This window comes from Lycorma delicatula, chromosome 8 (assembly GCF_047948215.1).
Source record: "Lycorma delicatula isolate Av1 chromosome 8, ASM4794821v1, whole genome shotgun sequence".
In the NCBI taxonomy this organism is placed as follows: domain Eukaryota; kingdom Metazoa; phylum Arthropoda; class Insecta; order Hemiptera; family Fulgoridae; genus Lycorma; species Lycorma delicatula.
The window spans coordinates 10,316,433-10,337,827 of NC_134462.1; the positions used below are offsets into that span (position 1 = coordinate 10,316,433).

Sequence of the window (21,395 nt, forward strand, 5' to 3'; positions counted from 1 at the left end):
TTCTTTTTCACGGGTAATAATTCTTAAGTAAGACATTACAATTGTAACCACAGCTCTTTGCCAATAACTAGAGAATAATATACTTCCGAGTGTAAGCTTCAATCATGGTAACGAGCAGGGGTAAAAATGTCGATAATGTAAAATCGTAAAGAAAAATTAATTCACTATTGCAAATGTGAAACGGTGAAAATTGTAGAACAGTTTTTATTAAATAAAATTCTTTTAAAAAAGTTCTAGTTTCCTAGTTAAACATTTTTCGTAAAAAAATAAGAATTCGCTTTTGTACTATACTTAATTTTTCCAAAACAATAAGCTTTCGATCACCTAGAAAAGGATGCAAAAAAAAAATTCCGATGTAATCTGATTTCGAAAAGAGGATATACGATTTTGGTAAACGAAATTCAATCTATTTTCTAAGAAAGGCAAACCTTTGTCTTGTTGGATTTAATTTTCTTTGCTGAATTCTACTTCCATCACAATTAAATCCAAACATTTACAGGAAATTCGCACTTTTAGTAGCGGCTTAAAGCAAAAATCACATATTGTGATTTTCAGAAGTTCAGGAGATAATCAAGACTTTAATTCCGATTAATTAGCTTAAAGGTGTTTTTTAAACGAAATTCCTGTACTTCGAGCGGAAATTACTCTGTATTACGTTGCTGTAAATGGAAAATATTGCATTTTAGTGATAAGTTACCTTGCTATCTAGTATAAAACATCCCTACCACGTCTTAAGATTTCTTCTAGTTGAAACCAAAACTTAATTCCTAGGGGTTTTCAGTTAAAATAGTTTTTCCTACTATTGCAAACTCTCTTTAGAACAACGCCAAATTTCGGCTTTCTAATATATATATATATATATATATATATATATTAATTAATAATTTATATTTACTGAATAAGTTTACAGTAAACTCGCTACATTTCCCTACAATAACAGCAGCCCATTTTACAAATACATTTTCAGCCACCAGTCCTTATCGTCCATCTTCCCTATCACCACCACATAAGTAATACTTTTAAGTATAGAGGTATACTTTTATCATACTTTTGCTCTAGCTACATAAGTCTACAGTACTCATGAAATAAAAATAGGAGGTAATCTAAAACTTTAATTCCATACTCGCTTTCCTATAAAGATATGAATATCATAAATAGCGTTTTTTAAAAACATATAATACATTTTTTCAAATATTACTAACGGTGATTTTTTATTGGTGAGAAGTGTAACAACCACTTGATTATCAAAAGCCAGAGTTTTTTTTTTAGTGACTATATACAGTTATTCAATCAGATTTGTATAAATTCTGTTTCGATTTAGTTATCAGACATACTGCAGTATAAGACCTTGTGACGATTCCAATCGTCACACCATCCTCTACATTTCTATGTATTTAATATCTCTGATAAAAAAAACCATTAAAACTTTGTTAATTCATATGTAATGTTATTGACAGTTTAAGAATGAAATTCTATCACCTAACCAAGTACCAAACAATAGACACTAACATTGATTATTTACCGGCAATAAATTTGAAATTCAATAAATCTGTGTTTTTGGGGTTTTAAGTGTGTCCATTTTTACTTTGATCTTATAGCAACATCCAACATGATAATAACATATAAATTATGCAGTCTATTTTAAGTAAAGAACAACTAGTAAACATAAACAGCAACACATAATGTAAATAAGGGTACCAACACTTAAAAACAGACACGATCTGAACAATAGATTTACAATGAATTTTACAAACAATGAAGAACCAATCCGGTAAACATATGTAAACCAATCTGTTATCTAATTATTTAAATACAATCGCTACTATAATATTAAAATATCTTACGGTTATAAGTATCAAACCTACACGCAGAAAAAATTTTAAATCACTTAATAGTTCTGTTTTCGTAAAATAGTAAAAAATGTTAATAATTGATTATATAATAAATAATCCATATAGCAAATGTTTTAAAATAAAACAATACATTAATGTTTAACGTAATTGAACACAATGTCTGTAGGGGAGTAACTGATTTTAATGATAAGGCCAAATTGACCACTGATACTCAAAGGTTATGCCTGTCCACTCCTTTCCAAAAACAAAAAAGGTCAAATATGTTTTGAACAGAATATATTTTGTTCTATGGAATATGTAGTATTTTTATACTACACAATTTGTTTTGGGGAGTTTGTGATGAGTACCGATTAACACTGGATTTAATACATATGCTCAGCTACAAATCATTTACAAGCAATACTGATTACTGATTTAAGCCCTTCCTACAACGTATTACACTTCTGTATTCTTCTAATGATAATTATATAACATTAGGGACTCGCCTCAAATTTTGATAAAATTTATAATATATCTTAATTAGAACCTTAAGTTATTCGTTACGACTGAAATTATTTGTTATAATCACCTTTCACCTGAGTTACATCCACTGTAACACAGTACCCTTACCAAAAGTTTCAATTAAGTGTAACATACATTATTTATGGAGTAAATAACTTGATTCTCGTGAAATTTAATTGAATTTATTTAGCTTTATGTAACTAACGATTCCATTTACTGTACGATATCAAAATACTCTAATGCCACAAACCTTGTCCCGTTTATCTTAAATATTAATTTGGTCGATTGTTACAATGAGTCCATTCTTATATACAATAACCGATCATTTAGTACAAAAATAATGTATATACATTTATACATCGCTGTATTACAACAGTTTTGGTGACGGTACTGTGTAATTTACGAGGGACATACCTTGGGTGAAGTGCGTTTCCCAATTGTAATGAATGACATATTTCCTAAATAAAATATATTACAAATTTCATCAAGATCTAAGACTAATTGTATATAATTACCCTTCTAATTTGGTGAATTTGATTTTGAAATATTTCAATAGAAAGTAAATTTTCCTTAGTCCTGAGAATCTTTCTTTCCTTATGCCTCTAAGTATCCCAGTCCTTTTTCTCTCCTTCCTTGCATTATCCTTAACTGAAAAAAATTTTCATATAGGATGTCCTCCAACAAAAATATTTTCCTCTTCCTTACTACTTCATCAAATTTTGTTCCTTCTCTTAATTTCAATATTTCTTCATTTCTCATTTTGTCTATTCAGATTAATCTTTTCTATTCATCTCCAAAATTGTATTTTAAACTATTACTTCCTTTCCTTTTTTTCTGATCGGCTGCAACACAGATCCATATGTATGTAAACACACAGTGCATTTGGCAAACCTCTTTTTCAATTGAATTAGGATTCTACATATGGATCCTAATAATTCTGTTTCCTTTCAAAAAGTTATTTTCACTGAATTCTTATCTTTTCTTACAGCTTACATTTCAAGTCATAAGATTCTCAAACACTTCATACCTCTATCTGTTCTATAATTTTTCATTCCATATGTATATATTTTAATGAATCTTTTTCTCATCACTTTTTTTTATCTTGCTGAAATCTTTCCCTGCATCCTTACAATAATTTACATAATGAACCGAAGTTCCTCCTCTGATACTGCCACCATCACTTAGCCGGCCAAGTACTTTCTTAATTGTCTGCATCCAGTGATAGTTTTCTTTTTTTAAATGCTTAAATAGACTTTTTGGTTATTATTTGCCAACATGATAAACTTCTTGAAAACATTTAAACAAAAAATGTATTCCAATAACGACGGTTATATGATCATTACTTTGGGGTAATTGAATAAAAATGTATTTGTTAATTGCAAAAGGGGTTTATAATGAAGTACTACTATATATGGAATTTTTTTCCCATAAATATTCTGAAATACTGTTAGTATAGTATTAAAAAAATAAAAAAAGATAAAAAGTAATTAAAATAAATTGTAATATTAAAATAAAAGGGTAGGATCTTATGTACTGTAGCAAATATCACATTTCAAACAAATATTTTAAATTATACCCTGTAGAACAGTGTTTCTCAACCTTGGGATGACGACCTCCACAGGGCCCGCAGTGATATGAAAGGGGGGTTATGAAATCAGCCAACAACTTTACCCATAAATAATAATGAAATTATTTTATGAGAAAAATTTTTTTTGTTAATTTACTTACATTTATAAGTACACATGTTAAGTAAATAAATTAATGAAACGGTTGGGTTTGTTTTTTTAATTAAAAATTTCTCCACTGTAGATCTTATAAACAACAAAAGCAAACTGTTTTCAGGCGATAAAAGACGATTCCTATATTTAGTTTTTATTGCAACCATAGACGAAAAATCCTTTTCACAGAGGAGATACGTGGCAAATGGGATTAATATTTTCAATGCTTCTGCGACTAAATATCCATATTCACTTCAACATGCAAGCCAGAACATATCAAAATCTTCAATGTGAATTGTAGTTGTAATTTTTATCGGCAGAAATTTTGATGAGCTGGTCGTGAATCTCAACTGGTAACTTAGCAGCTGCAATGTTTTCACTAAATGGATTCAGTACCCACCTCTTCAAGAAATCATTTCCATCTTCCAGGAAATACTCCGCCTACTGAACCTTTTGCTCATGCAAATGCATCTTCATGCTATCCAAAGTGTGGTGAATGTCTTCTACTTCCAAATTCTTTCTCAATATAATTTGAAGTGAGCGGAAACATATCAAAATTTCTGCTTTGAAGGCCAAATATTAATCCAAATATTAGCTTCTTAATGAAATAATGAACTTTGTCATTAATAAACTGTTTTTATCACATCCTTAACTCACATTCAAATCGTTTAAATGTGAAAAAAATCAGCTAAGTAAGCCAACAGCAACATATACTCATTATTCTGTAAAAACATTGAGAATGGCATTTGTTTTGTTCAATCTATATTCAAGTTTTTAGTAGCTTCATAAAAAACAACAAAAAGAATGTCTTGCTGCATGACCAGGTTTCATTCTCATGAACTGTTCCTATCACATTCATATTTCACAAAACATAAGAACTGAAAAATGTTTGCACGTCTGTTACCATTCATCAAACTGAATACTAAAAAATTCACTTGAACTCACTTGCTGAATTATCTGATCACAATGGCAGTCACATCATCGATTTGTCTTGATACACTGTGTTGTTAGAAAGCAAATTTTTTTCAATTTTTTGGCTTCTTCCATGCCTATTAAAACATTGACCATATCTCAATTGCAGCAAGCAATATTGGGTTTTCTGAGATTGTATAGGGTTTGGACAACTTATTATTATTATTATTAATTCAATAAGATAAGATGCTTCAAGTGTACTTTTATCAGAACAGCTTGATTTACAAACAGGAGCTTGTTGATATCTCCAAATGTCATTTTCTTTCGAAAAATTCCAAGGGTTTGCTTTTATGATCCGGATGTTTTTTTTTTATTTTCAGTGTTAAATTAATTTTGATGGCTTCATGCAAAAACGTACTGTGGCTTTCCATCCAATGAGATAAAACTATAATTTAAATAACTATTATATAATCTTGTCTTTTTACCAATCAATTCACTGTATGTAGGTGGTTCACTTCGATTTTCCACAAATTTATCCATTTTGCATAAGAATCTAATTGAAAAAAAAAAAAAACAGTTACACTGTTTGATCGCACAGTAAAAAACCGAAACTTCAACTATTATTTTCAATGAAACTACGCTTTTAAAAACTTAAAAGGCACTAGACAAATCTTCACATTCGAAACTAAACTGACATTCAGCAATCCCTTACACCTACCTTATACTGCTGAGAGTACAATGGGTTCAAATTTCAAACGTATCATATGCATGTTTGGAAATGACTCTCTCACAGTGAATATTATGCAAGCCGACCAAATTACAAGGAGCATGTACACATCAAGTTGAAACCAATTTACAGGTTCATGTTTGTACACTTCATAAATGCATGTTCAAATCCGTTGCTGACAACACAGCTAAATAGTTTTAACTAAGTTTCATTGGATTGTGGTTCGAGGGGAAATATTCATTATAATTTTTTTTTATTTTTTGGGAATGTAAAAAAGGTTGAGAATCACTGCTCTAGAATGATAAATAAACTAGTAAAAAAATTATTTAAATTTTCTTTAAATAACTGATATCACTGCATGATGTCATTGTGAAATAATAATGTACCAAAATATATTTTTGTTGTTATTCCTTTCGAGTGGACCTCAGGTCCACCCTGATGTTTTTTGAGGTATGGTGACAATCATTTAATTTTTGGTAGAGAAGGCTGCGATCTTTGTGTTCATTTTTGGAGTTAGGAATACACAGAATCTGCATTTATCAGAAGTGCAGATATTAATTCTTCTCAATGAGTGGCAGTGCAATGTTATTCAGTATAAAGACAAAAAGAAGGCAAGAGAGAATGTTTTCTTGATTTATTTTTATTCTGTTTCCAATTAAAATCTACCTTTTACTTCTGTATTTTTTTTTAATTCCATTTCTCTTGACTAATTATTGTTTTTAATCACTGTTTTTCTGGCTGTAATTTTCTGCAGTCATGTCACTGGATATGTTTATTTTGGTGGAGTGAGAGGCCTTGGCTGGTTCATACATATGAAACTTCATTTACTGATACTACCATATCCAACACTTTCCAATCTAGTGAAACATGTAATGTTTTGCATGATATTTATAGCTTACTGTATATCTTTAACAAATTTGTTGCTGTCACAAAAGTGAAATCGTTTATTGCTGCTTTTCAATATATTAAATTTTTTGGAGTTGTGCGAGTAGAGTTAAGTATGATTAGTCTAAGACGGCTTCTATTTCTGAAAAAAAAAAATTTTATTCTTCCCTAAACTGGCCAGATTAAAATCTGAAAAGGAGAGACAAGTTTTGAATTTATTCCAGTTCCATACTGATTTTTATATCTATTGATCCATTTGTATACATTCTCAACTGCTGCCTGCCGAATATCAGTAAAACATCTGTTATTGTCAGAGGGTATTTGCTCAAGACATAATACAGACCTTTTTTTTATTCCCATACAGCTTCCAGTAATAATAAGTTTGCAGTAGTTCACTGGAAATCAACTTGACTGACATGTACAGGGTACAGTTCATTAGCATAGTTAGTTTTCTTTTACATACTTGCCCAAGTATCAGAATTTACGTTAATAAGGAGGCCATGTAAATTTCATTACATTAAACATATAATACGGTTAATTTTTATACATAATAACTATAATACAAAAGTGAACTAACAGAAGTAAAATATTTATATTTACACGACTTGAAAAGGTAGTTAACTTTATGCCATGGTAACATGCAGAGTTCAATCTTGCTCTGCAGTAAGAATTTTTCATTGGCTTTTCTTAGAGATTACAAACCATGAAATCAATAACAATTTAGATCAGATAATTTTGGAGAATGATGCCAAAATGTATTAGTAAGTAGTGACAACAGCAGACCACTGCTACAGAGCAATTGTTAATAGAAGTAGACAGAATGTAGAGAAAATTTTTGGATAATGTGGCAGAGGGTGAAAAGAAGATTACTTCAAGAGGATTTTACAAGGCCAGAATTTGATACAACTATATAAAATGTGAATAACAAAAATGAAGGTTAAATGATATACCATCCATAATTACTACACTGATTAAGAAAATAAATTTAACAGATTGGTATACAGAATTTATGCTGTTAAATTAAAAAAAAAGTATAACATTATCACATCGCAAAAAGAAGAACCAATTAAACATTATTTATGAGTATTAATTATGATTATTAATTATTTTATAAGTAACAAAGTATAACATTGAAGAAAGAAGAAGCAATTAAATATTATTTAATTTTTTATGAGACTTTAACATAATCTTTTAATCTTGTAAACTCAAAGTACAAACTAAAATAACTTAAAAATAAAACATAATGTACTGCAGATGGTGTACTAAAATGCAGTTGGGTTTCAGAAAGAAAATGAGTAAAAAGAAAACGATTATAATCCTCAGATCATTCAGAAATCACTTAAGACAAGCAATATCACCTTCAAGGCATCTGTACATTTTAAAAATAAATTTGATAATGTGAAATGAATTGTAACCTCGACATAAGCATTTACAATCTTTAATGAATAAAAAAGTACTTCATTACAATATAAAAGTAATTTAATAATTAATTTAAAAGTAATTCAATATAATAATTTAATTTCAAAATAATTATAAAGAAGTAACACTATATACTAATGACGATGATAAAAATGAAAATACTAAATACAAAGTTCAGTTAACAATGATGACAATGCCAAACTGAAACTGTGCCAACATTATACAAGAAGACACAGTTTTAACAATTTTAGTAAAACATAACAAAATAAAATGAACGAATTCCCTAACAACTAAAAATCAATACATAAACACATACACAAAATTCCAATTCTGAACATTAAAAATCTAATCATAAAAACAATAAAAGGCAGCAACTTCTCAATTGAAACCAAAAAAAGAACTGATCAATGATAAAATCACACTAATAACTATAATCAATATTAATCTTTCATCTTTTTTTAAGAAAAGCAATATCTTAAAATAAAATATAAATACATGCCACACAAAAAAAAATTAGATGAAATACAGTAATTAAGCAATGGGTGTAGACACACTGCATTATACACATTAATACAACCTAATTTTAAAACATATATATTATTAAGAGTGTTTCTCATAAGTCTTGAAATATCAGAAAACAGATCAACAAAGAATCAATTTTTTAATTATAAATTTAAATAAGTATAGAGAGTAAATGAAGATTAACAAAAAGAAATGGGAGTGCCCAAAATTACTTGTATTTTTGGAAGAGCCTGTGCGTAGTATATATTACTACTTTGTACGATTCACAAACTAAACAGGAGATAGTAAGAGGAAGGTTTTAAGCCATATGGCATTATAGTATGTTAGCGAAAGGAGAATATTAAATGGACAAAGTAAGAAATAAATATATAAGAGCAAATGACAAGAGAAGAATCAATACAGTATGTTCGTATAAAGATTAAACTGTTAATGTACAGGAAAATGAATAATTTGGTCTACATCCTGATAAAAACTTAAGCCAATGCATGAAATTTGAAGAGAAGCACTAGAAAAATATATCAGAGCATCACTTTTTCTTAGTCTGAAGTGTAAAAAATTATAATAACATTAAATTTTAATAAAATCTTTAAAAACCTTTGTCAGAAACATTTTTTAATATATTTGACATCTTGTGATTCATTGCACATGATACAACATAATAGTTTCATAGTGTTGTGCCCTGAGGCAATTCCTTTCACCTTGTCAACACCATTTTCTTCTATTCCCGCTACTGAATTCCTGACAGATCCATTTCCTTTGCTCTGGAATGTCTATAATTTTTTATATTTTCCATCTTCTCTTCTTTGCTCCCTCCACTGAGGATCTTTATCACCAAAATATCTTTTGGTACTATTTTAATTAAATATCTCTCATGGTGTTCAGGCAGATTGTATTTCTTTTTCTAAATTGTTCTCATTAAACTCTATTCTCATTCACTCTTCTATTTTATCTTTTTTTTTTCTGACTATATCTATTTATATTTCTCCAGTTTCCACCATGCCCACATTTCAGTATCTTTAACCTTTCTTTCTCTTTTTCCTTAAGATTCCAGACATAAAAATTTCATGAGACATTTCTTCAATCCTAATAAAAATTCATTTGCTATCTACATTAATAATTTTTCTTTTTATTAAGCACTTCCTTAGCTAATGCCATTTTGGTTTTTATTTTCATTCTGCTTTTGCAAGCTTTGGTTAACATTCTTACTAAGCACCTGTAATGTTATACTTCAATTTTTTTCTTATTTTGTGTACATTCACTGGCTTCTTGTTGGACGAGAGCATCCTCATAATTTTTGTTTTTCTTAACATTAACTTTCATTCTGTCGCAACATATTTTTATTCTGAAATCATCTGTTGAATATCCTGCACTTCATCTTCCAAAAACACCATGCAATCTGCAAATCTCATACAATTTACTTTCCTTCCTTTAATACCTAGGTACAGGAATCAGTTTTTTTTTAAGAATATTAATTCACCACGTACACTAGTAGGTTTGCATGTGGGAATATAAATAGAAATCTTTGTCATGAAATCGGTATATTCTGCACCTAACAGATTTGAACGTTACACCTTGCATGAAAGGCTGATTCGCTACCACCCCACAGAGATCAGCAATACATGCTGCATCAATTACTTAATGCCAATATAATTTTGTCAGCATATCTATAGAAAGAATAGACTAAATAAAACATTATGAAATAGGAACAGTAGAAAGTCACATAATTTTTGATTGGCAGGATTCATTAGAAACTGCAGGAATTAGCTCCTGTAGGCTACAGGAATACCATGAATATTCTTAATATATTAAGAATATTCATGGTTTTTTTAGATATTCTTCAAATCCAAATGAACCCAGTATCAGTCAGGATTGAATAAATAGCTTTACCTTAATATAGAAATAATTCAATTTTTTTTTTAATTTTGTAAAATCAATATTCCTAAAAGATTACAAACAAATTAAATTTGTTTTAAACCATATCTTAATATTTATTAATTTTTATAAATATATTTTTTAAATTATTTATGACTATTTTTCATAATATAACACTGTTCTGTAACCATGTAATACAAATGCTTTTTTAAATTCTCTTTTCAACAACTTTTATTTAAACCCTACAAGATAAATTTCAAACAATAATAATGGTTTTTCTCAGTTAAGAAAAAATACCATCTAACGCCTTCAGTTTGGTTTTTTCAACTTGCTACATATATCTAGTCACGAATAGAAAGAAGATGAACTACTTGAAACTATTTTTTTGAAAATTAAGGGAGCCATTTCCTGAAGTGAACATGCCAGAAGCAAATGCATATAAACCACACACATATATGGATACTGTTCCACTTGTATCTATGTATTATCAAAGATATTATACTTCTTCAGTTGGATAAAAACATATTCTTTTTATCTAATTGAAACACAGCTGTAGGATATAAATTATGCAATATGTAACAAATATCTAGACTTAACAAAAAAAATTTGTATGTTCCCTGGTTGATTCTGCCAGTGGTCATATGTATCACAAAAGCTAAGAAATCTCAGCACAAGCTGAACAAGGTGAAACAGCAGTAGGTTCATTAAATCAACTGTAGTTCCTTAGTTAATATATCAATTATTTGGATACACGTGGTAATTCTAAAGTTAATACTTTGTACACACAAATTGAATCCCAATCAGAAATGGAATGATTTTTTTGTGGATTAAAACCAACAGAGCTTCATCTCCCTCAGCCAATGACACCATATTTCCTGGTAACTTTAGACAGATTGAACAGTCTCTGAAAGGTTATGTACTGGACAAATGTATGGTTTATCAATTGTTAGTGGTAGGTTAAGCGGTTACCATGGTAGATACAGATGAGAAAATCAGAGTTTGGTTCTGGAGAGGGAACCTGAGAATGTTACTAAACCCAAACAACAATGACATACAGATTTGAAGAAAACCCATAATACAGGATTTACCTGAGTATCATCACCAGAATGAGTATACATTAAATCCTTATACAATTATCAAATCTTTATCAAATGATAGGTAGTATGGTACAGCAACCACAATAATTTCATTAATAATTAATTTATTAAAATTAACATTATTATTAATAATTAATAAATAAATTATTAATAACAATAATTAATTTTCTAATAGTGTGCATTAAAAATGTACATCTGTCTGCCTATCTATTCAATCTTATGTCTTTTTTATAATCATTACTGCAAACACTTTTACATTTGAAAAGGGTATCTGATTTTAATGAAATCTGACAATGATAATGGTAGTGATCAAGCTTTATGAAATGGGATAGTTTTACAAATTCAAATATCACATTACACAAAGTCCAGGATAAAAGAAAAAAAAATGGCAATGCAATATATATAAAACTTAAACTTGATCTATATTAGAATAAGTTATCCAGAATTGTCAAAAAAAAAGAATATCATTAATGACAAAATTTAGCTTTTGCTAATCACCTCTGGATGATCACTTCTGTTTTAAATCATCTTTTCAGAAACAAAAAAAAATAGATAGTTAATATTACATTTAAAAAATTTGATTAAAAAAAAAGTAATTTTAATTTCATACTACTTGTTTATTTATATACTTACAGGAAAATAATATTTTGAAAAATAAACAAATTAAAATGAATGTCAAAATGAGATAAAAAAGGAAAAAATTATTAACTTTTTTCAGTTATTAATGAATTTAATACATTTTTTTTTTTTTAATATATTTACATACAGCTATTTGTTTTGTATACTTAATCTTTTCAACACTTAGCTCTATTTGTTTAGTGCCAGAAATTTGCATTTATTTATTCATTTCATTCATTACTTATAATTTACGATGCTGCATCTTCTACATTAAAATAGAAGTTTATTCAGATATCAACATGACAAAAATAATGCTTTAAATTTTATAAAATAATTTTTATTATTTTATAAATCATGTAATAATATAGATGTGATCTTTGTATTTATTTTCAAATGGTTGAGGGAAGGTACTAATTTTTCTATTTTAAAAACTTTTAACAGTTACACAAGTGTATTATTATTTATCTGAAAAAGTAGCAGGGCAGAATGAAAATAATCATGAAAAAAGTATAATTATGCATATACTCTTTTTTTCAATTAATAAAATAAAATGTTTGTGTGATAGAATTATGAATACACCAAAGCAATGAATAAATTAACAGTAAAAAAGGGGATTAGTTGCGTAACATTAATTTATTGTTTTAGTGAATTTCCATATTATTATCAGAACAATTACACAGTGATATAAATAAAAGAAACTTTGCATAATATACACACAAACACACACATAGGTTGACATTTGACTGTGCATATTTGATATAGAGTCAATTTTATACCATTAAAAAAAATAATAACCACACAGATACAGTAAAATGGTCGGTTAACCGATGAATGATAAGTTCTCTCCATGATAACTCATTCATTTTGCTGTCTTGATGTCAAACGACCCCAATAAACATACTACAGAAAATAAAAGGCGGTTGATAACAATCGAACTTAGTAAGTCAAATTAATTGCATCTAGCCTATCACCAGATGCAGGTGAAAACATTCATCCCTACATACAGAATATTTCTAAATTAATTGTACAAAAATAACCTTTAATAATGATAAAAGTAAATAACTTTGGTACATCACTGAATATAATATATCTTCAAGTTTCATTCCCACCTAACACTGTTAGTTCCCGATGTTATCACTAGATGACATGAACGAATGAGTAAATCACAATGTAGGACATTTTTAGTGTCGTTCATGGTTTCATGATTCCAAATTGGCTACTGTTTGGGGACAATTCATGACAAAATATTGCAAGCAACCAAGAGTCTGTTATTGCATGGTACAATCGTTTCATTAAAACAGGTTGTATATCACACATAGGATGCCAGATCCAGGTATACCTTCAATTTCTGAAGTGGCAATTGAACAAGTACAGCAGACATTCATTGGTAGTCCAGGTAAATCAATCAGACGTGCCAGCTTAAAATCTAATATTCCTAGGGTTACATTATGGAGGATTTTGTTTAACTGTATCATTTAAACCATACAAATTATAACTGATACAAGCTTTGGGTGAAGGTAATAAAGAAAAATGAACTGAATTGTTTTTAAACGTGTTAAAATTGAGATTGATGATAATTAAATTGATAATAAAATTGTGTTCAGTGATTAAGCGATCTTCCACACCAGCAGTAAAGTAAATCAACATAATGTACTCGTCTACGATAAATATTTTTTGTGTTGTAAGCTGTCATAAAATTTACGGTCCTTTCTTTTTTACAGAGTTAACTGTAACTGGCATACTATACCAGAACATATACTTGAACATTATCTAATGCCATAATTACAACATGATATGGACACAGAATTCATTTTCCAGCAAGATGATACAACACCACATTATCAACATGCAGTTGTCGTGTATCTCAATAGCAAAGTGCTGACTTGGATTGGACACGGTGGGACAATTTCCTGATTTAATTTCAACGGACCTCTCTGTATAAGGTTAGGTTAAACACAGAGTGTTTGTTCTTCCAATTCCAGGAAATGTAGAGAGCTGCAGCACTAGACAACACAAACAGCTGCCACCGTAGAGCAAGACTGCTTCTCAGGATTTGGCAGGAAATTGATTATTGATGTGACACCAGCCATGTTACAAAAGGTAGCCAAACTGAACAATTGTAAATGAAACTTGAAGATATACTGTATTAAACATTTCCGTAAGTTATTTACTTTTTTTCATTATTAAAGTTTATTTTTGTATAACTAATTTAGAAATATGTATATCTACCTATAATCAACATTATTTGAATTTCCTTTCCTCATTGTAAACAGTCTGGAATAAAATTAGTTTTACAACTTACATGAAATAGTACAACTCTTTTAACTTTTAATTAGGAACTTTCACTTCTTCCAAGCAAATTTCTTTCAAGCGACTGAATTTTATTGGTAGAATGATTAGTCTTAATGTTACTTTTTTTTTCCAGATTAATCAACTAGCTAATATTTATCTCACTCACCAATGGTTCCACCAAAAATGATCAGTTAGTGATTTTTACCACTTAATCTACTGATTCTCAAATACTTCCAAAGTTGAATTTATCACTTAAAAATAATCCTTTTTATTCAGTTTTAAACACAATTTGCTATGAATAAAAAACATTCACTTGTTTTCAAGTGTAAATTACATACTATTACAAAGCCAGAGAACTATCTGTAACAAATCTAACTATAACAAAGAACCATCTTTTCTTTCTTTTTCCTGTTTAGCCTCCGGTAACTACCGTTTAGATAATACTTCAGAGGATGAATGAGGATGAAATGTATGAGTGTGAATGAAGTGTAGTCTTATACATTCTCAGTTCGACCATTCCTGAGATGTGTGGTTAATTGAACTCCAACCACCAAAGAATACCGGTATCCACGATCTAGTATTCAAGTCCATGTAAAAATAGCTGGCTTTACTAGGACTTGAATGCTGGAACTCTCGACTTCCAAATCAGCTGATTTGGGAAGACGCGTTGCATTCACCACTAGACCAACCCGGTGGGTAACAAAGAACCATCTACCTAAATTACAATCTATGTAACACGAGAACTATCAACCAATTAGGGGTCTTACAAAAAATATTTCAGCTGGTTAATTTTTTCTTATACTGTGAAATGAAAAAGTGGTAAAATTTACTTTTTATATTAGATATTTGCTTCATTTTTTCAAAAGTACATTCAAATTTTTAATAAAAAGAAAAATTCTTACTAGTTGGGCATAGGCTTGTTGCAATTTATTGCCAATTAAAAATTACTAAATAAATAATGTAATTTGTAAATTATTAAAATTACACATGTACAAACAAAATAAAATTTTTAAGAATCACTAATAAGTTACTAAAACTGACTAATATATACCTCTATTTTTCACTAAAAAATAAATATACTTGCTGCATAATTTACATTTTAAACTACAATTTTAACAAAACTCACAACACCAGATAAACGCATGACATATCACTCTAAGCAATGGAAAGCAAAATTATAATTTAAATTTAAAAAACTGGGAGGAAACAATGCACTTAGGAATAAATATTATAAGCTTATATGGCAAAAAATTATTAATATTGTTATATACTGTGCAAGATTTTATTAACAGCAGTGTCAGCAAACCTACACACAGATTTCTCATCCTTTTATAATCAGTATATTAGCTATTACATGTCAGAAGAGGTTAAAAAGTAACAAACTGTACCTCAGATGTGAGGATGAAGATTAGGATTCCTTAGTTACATGGAAGGAGAGTTATTGATAAAGTAGAAAATGATCTACTTGCTATTTTACTATGCTAGCAATAAACATTTTCTTTAAGCATATCTCTTTAATACCTTTCTTTAAGCATGTCTGTTAATAAAAAATTTCTCATGGAACTATATAAGCAATTTTACCTATACAGGCTAGGTTAAATTCTAAGGATAGTATGGCATTTTATCTACTTTTAATCCATCTCACTTCTTTGAAAAGCATTATTAAAGAATATTTGAAGTCATTATACTAAAAATAAAAAATAGTTTACTAAAAGAATTCACCTAAAAACAAAAAAGATTCAAAATTTATAAAATTACAGATGTCTGAAATTTTTGATACAAGATTTTTTTTAATTAAATTATGTTGAATAATTAACATTAAACTAGTACAATTAGGATTTTTACCAGAACATAGTATATTTCAAAATCAATGATGATCATTTAAAATAATTTTTTCTTCTTAATTTTTCCTAAGTTGCTTAATAATATAATAAAAGACAGCAGTGTATAATAATATTGTTTTCATTGAAATGATACCTAATTACTCTTAATAGAAATTAATCATAACAGAAAGTGATTATAAATTATGGCATGCAAGCATACAAATTATACACAATGTAATAGAATTTAATCAAACAAGTATAAAAATGTGGTACTATCATACTCCTTACTGGAGGCCAAAATACAATAAAATAAAATACAACATATAAATTATTATTATTATTCAGCTTTGGATTTGCTTTTTTTATGCTTTCTTACGGGCTTATAAAATTCATTAAGATTACATAAAGTAATTACTGGACTGGTACAGCTAGTAATAATACCTTCTACAATTATTTTATAAAATGAAGATATTTATTTTCATATACTTTCAAAATATACCTTACTTTACCTCACGTTTTAATGCATGTAAAAAAAGATTTTAAAGAAAACTTAAAATTAATTAAATTATAATTAAAAATGGCTTCATTAACTGGTCAACCATAATTTTACATTAATTATAACAGTAAGATAACTTTTAATCTATCATTGCTTACGCTTAACGGCTTCATTAAAAAAAATGTAACTTCAAAATTACAAATTAAATATTATTTTTACTAATATAAATATGCATTTATTTAACAAATGGATATTTTATTTATAATAGTTAAGATAAAACTGGTGGTATACTGAAATTTTAAACGGCAAATTGAACTCAAACGGCTCAAACACATATTTTCACTTTCTTTAATATTATATTAAATACAACCATTATCTTGATAAGATTTTTTTATTTCTACCGCTGCCAAACAATATAGAACTTATGTATATATTTAGACATAACCCAGCACGATTCGCAGTATTCAAATGTAATAAAAATACTTTACAGTAATAATTTTCGAGCGAATGGCGGGATTAAAAAAAAATTGTAGCGTAACATATGGGGGGTTCTATTACATCATACATCAATAGATAATGGTCACGGTCCCTATATTTAAAAATGTTCGCGAAATTTTACAGGGTCTAGGTCAGTCATAACCTCATTTACTGAATATTCTAACCTACACTGCCAAGTGCAGTGTCCAATCAGTCCCTACCTGGGCATATCTATGATGGACTCCGAATTCCTTCAATGCTACTGAAAGATCGTGTATATCAATTCTCCCTTTACCATCTAAATCTAATGATTTAAACAGTTTTTCAAGCCGTTCTTCATCTTCCAATGGAAGTTCATGGAAATAATGCGGCGGGTGACCGACAATCGGATCGTCACTTATTACTGTATTCACCATTTTTACACGAGAAATAAATTAAACTAAACGTCCGTCGAACAATTATAATACTGTCTATGAATATTTATACGCACAATAATATATAACAACAGTTATATTAAAAATAATGATGGATTAAACGAAAACATTTCCGGAGGCTACGCAGATCAGACCACGACGTACTCGGTTTGATCTGCAACTGCATTACTACTGGTGCAAAGCAAAATAGCACAATGGACGGATGGGTCAATGTTCTAATATGACGATTTGTACGCCATCTCTGGGTAAATTTTCTAAATATAATCGCTGGAAAAATTTAAAAATACTTTAAGAAAATAGTGGTTATCTGTTCATTAAATGTTTAATTTTGAGACGATAGTCCTAATCACTCTGTAAATAATTTTTAGAAATGTTTAAAATGAAACTACATTTTCTCTAAAGTAAAAGATTTTACTCAATACTAGCCTACAAGTAATACAGATAGAAAATATTTTAAAAAATCATCAAAACATTCCTAATAAAACAAAATGCTTAAATTCGGAAATTATATGGATTTAGCTGTTCGGTTATAGTTAGCGTTACCATACACGTGCTTAAGGAATTTAAAAGAGGACACTATGAAAGATTAATTCCAATGTTAAAAAGCCTAAAACAGTTTATTAAATAACTAACAAAAAGTCTAAACAAATAAAAGTCTCCATTTACATTAAACATTTGTATGAAAAATAAAAGCAAATCACACAACAAGGAACTCCATAAAATATTGATAAGAGTTTGTTTACTACCTTTTGCAGGTCAGTTGTAAAGATAATACTGGTGGCTGGGCTTCTTATTTCTGACTCATCTTCAAAATGTTTCAGCCAAAATACAATTAAAAGAAAAAATCAAACATTCAATTGAAAATAACATAAGTTTAAAAAAATTAAAAGATTCACAATTTATAATGAAACAAAACATAATTGAAAAAAACAACTTAAGAAATTCTTAAGGTACAGAGAAATTCTACGTATACAACCCAACAGAATTTGATGACCAACCAGTTATTCCAACCCATATTTTTCATTGAAAAGTAATCTCCCTGAAAACTGTCTAAAATAGTTACTAATAAATGACTCACTTTCAAAATAATAAACTTTTCTTCTAAAAATCCTTTTGACACCGATCATTAATTTTAATTAATATTATTTGAAAACAAATTAATAATGAATGCATAAAATGTTTTCTTAAGAGTTGACAAACATTGTAAATGCACAGCAAATTCGACAAACATTAAGATTATTATTGCGGGTACTACCAGAATTTCTGAAAATTTTAAATATAGATAACCTTATCTTGAATTATAAACCTTTATCTTGAAGGAACAGTTTTTAATTCCACTTTTGATTTAGAATTGTAATATTCAGATTCCATAAAATAATTCATTTAAGTTTATGGAACTACATGCTATTATTAAGTTGTCAAAATTTATAGTTTTAATAATTCAGACCAAAAGTTAAAAATTTCTTATTAAGTAACTTTTTTATACGTTCAATACGTTTTCAGATATTTATAGTTTATACTTCATAAATTTGTTGATTTTTTTACTAGAAATCTTCAGGATAATTTCAACACTATTTTTGTATTTTCAAAACTATTTTGTATTTTAAGAGCTCTGTTTTTCCTAATAGAACTTCAGCTATTAGGTTTATGGTGTACATATCTTACAAAAAAACACAACCATTTAACAGGTGGCTTCTCCACTAAAGCACCCAAGGATACACTGGTTCTAAGCCCCAGAATACGCAGCAGGGACCTAGGCAAAACCTGACCTACACCTTTAGAAACCAAAAATACAGAATTCATTTTTTAGGGCAAGAAAATGTATTGGCTGATCAACCCCAGCAAGAACTGCAATAAGAGACTCACAATCCTTTCTAAAAGAAAAATCAAAGTTCCCTTTAGGCAGTACTTGCCATCCCATCGACAATCCCTCCAAAAATCTTTTTTTATCAGAAGTGGATTACTGATAAATGATTTTGCATAATTAGCTAAAATTTATAAAGTAATAAAATACCTTTTCTTCAGAAATTAAAGAAAAAAAGATAGGATTCCTAAAAAAAAAACAACCCCACCCATCCCCAGAATTGTACTCTGTGGAATTATGGCATGGATGATACATAACAAACTCGTTTATAGATACTTCTGTTTCTAACTGCATTATGAAACAGTCAGCCAGGTGCCCACTGAAAATGATTTGACGTTAGAATATTTATTTGTTGACACAAATTTTTTGAAAATCTTTCTTTAAGTCCTTTTCCTACATTCAGAGTATAATTTTCTTAACACCTCAGTTGCAATGTGCGCTCTACTTACTCAAAGTAAATATAAGATTTTAGTTACATTTAAAAAGATACTTTCTAGAAGAAATGCTGGGTTTTCAAAAACTCTTGAAGTCATTGTGCAGTTCACATAAAAGAAAAAATTGATTTTCTATTTATCAATTTGTGTTGATATAATTAACCATTGTAATTAGAAAAATTATCTGTTTACTCCTATGTCCTTCATTCAAAAAACAAATTACTAAGGTTTCATTTATTAATTAAATTAATAATGCACTTTCCTTCAACTTTTATAACCTCTAATTCAAAAATCATACATGTCTTTCATAGCAGGATCACATCATATGTATTTATAAATCCAGAAATATCCAGGCCATTTCTAGACACTAATGCATTCTCATATTGAAAACTATTATGGTAAGTTACAAAAATTTAATTTTTGAATTTGTGATCAAATTGTTCTATTTAAGCTGCAAAAATAAGAATTATAGATATAAAATATTGTAAAAATATATATATAAGGAAAATTATCTCAAAGCAGCCACATATCTTTCTTTATCCCTTATAAAAGGGATACTATTTTGTATGTTATAAACTTGCGCCATTTCTCATTGGTTTGGGCTGAAGATCATGAATCTACTTTTTCTTTCCATGATTTCTCCTCAAAAACTTTACCACTAATGTTTTTTGTTTCAATCCACACTTTATAAAATTATTTTTTTGATCCTCCTTTAGTTATTTTTTTAATTATTTTTAGATTAAAAATCTCATAGCCAAACTTAATTTGGCATTTCTCTAAGTGCCCAAGACATCTCAGTACCAAAACAGTTCCCTCAATGTTTTACACCCTACCTCTTTCTCTTCTTCCAACACTTCTTATTTGATCTGAGCATATCTTACTTGATTTTGAAAAACTATTCTTGATAAACAAGTATGAGATGGAATTAAAAGGTATCCAACATTAGCTCATAAAAAAAAAAAACTTTACTTAAGATCAATGAATTGTCCCCTACAAAGTATGCTCCCTTCTGATGTAACATTTATCCCAGTGATGTTTCCATTATTGGAAGCATTTTTTGTGAGCATAAGTCCTGTTATTGCATCTCTTCTGATCATTGGTTTAACCCCTTAATGTGTTAGTTATGCAGATAACTGTGACCCCCCCCTATCTATGTGGGATGTTTCTTAAATAAAAGTACAGAAACAAGCATGTTAGTTGAATTAACTTTATTCTGCTTAAGATATGTATCTAATATTTCAAACTTAAATATAAACATTCTAGAATACTGATTAATAAATGTTTTAGCATGAAAAAGGAAGTACACACTTAGCTTAAAAGGTTTGGTTAATGTGATTTCTCCCTCTATGAATCATGAGACCATGCCGTTGGTGATGGGGCTTGAGTGCTCAGTGATATAGAATAGTTGGACCAAAGGTGCATCCATATTGGAGAGGTATCTGTTGAGTGCA

The 21,395-nt window shown here is 28.8% G+C and overlaps 1 protein-coding gene and 1 long non-coding RNA gene across 2 annotated transcripts in view; one reads left to right on the plus strand and one right to left on the minus strand.

The window, feature by feature from the left end:
• Positions 1-14,413, plus strand: part of LOC142329446 (uncharacterized) — a 56,548-nt gene extending 42,135 nt beyond the window's left edge. The window contains exon 4 of the long non-coding RNA XR_012757502.1: positions 13,846-14,413. This is a non-coding gene — a long non-coding RNA (uncharacterized LOC142329446). The remainder of the gene's footprint in view (positions 1-13,845) is intronic.
• Positions 1-17,805, minus strand: part of SCaMC (Short Calcium-binding Mitochondrial Carrier) — a 200,064-nt gene extending 182,259 nt beyond the window's left edge. The window contains exon 1 of the mRNA XM_075374084.1: positions 17,434-17,805. Coding sequence (XP_075230199.1) covers positions 17,434-17,628 — 195 coding nt within the window. The 5' untranslated portion in view covers positions 17,629-17,805. The remainder of the gene's footprint in view (positions 1-17,433) is intronic.
• Positions 17,806-21,395: the final 3,590 nt, after the last annotated feature.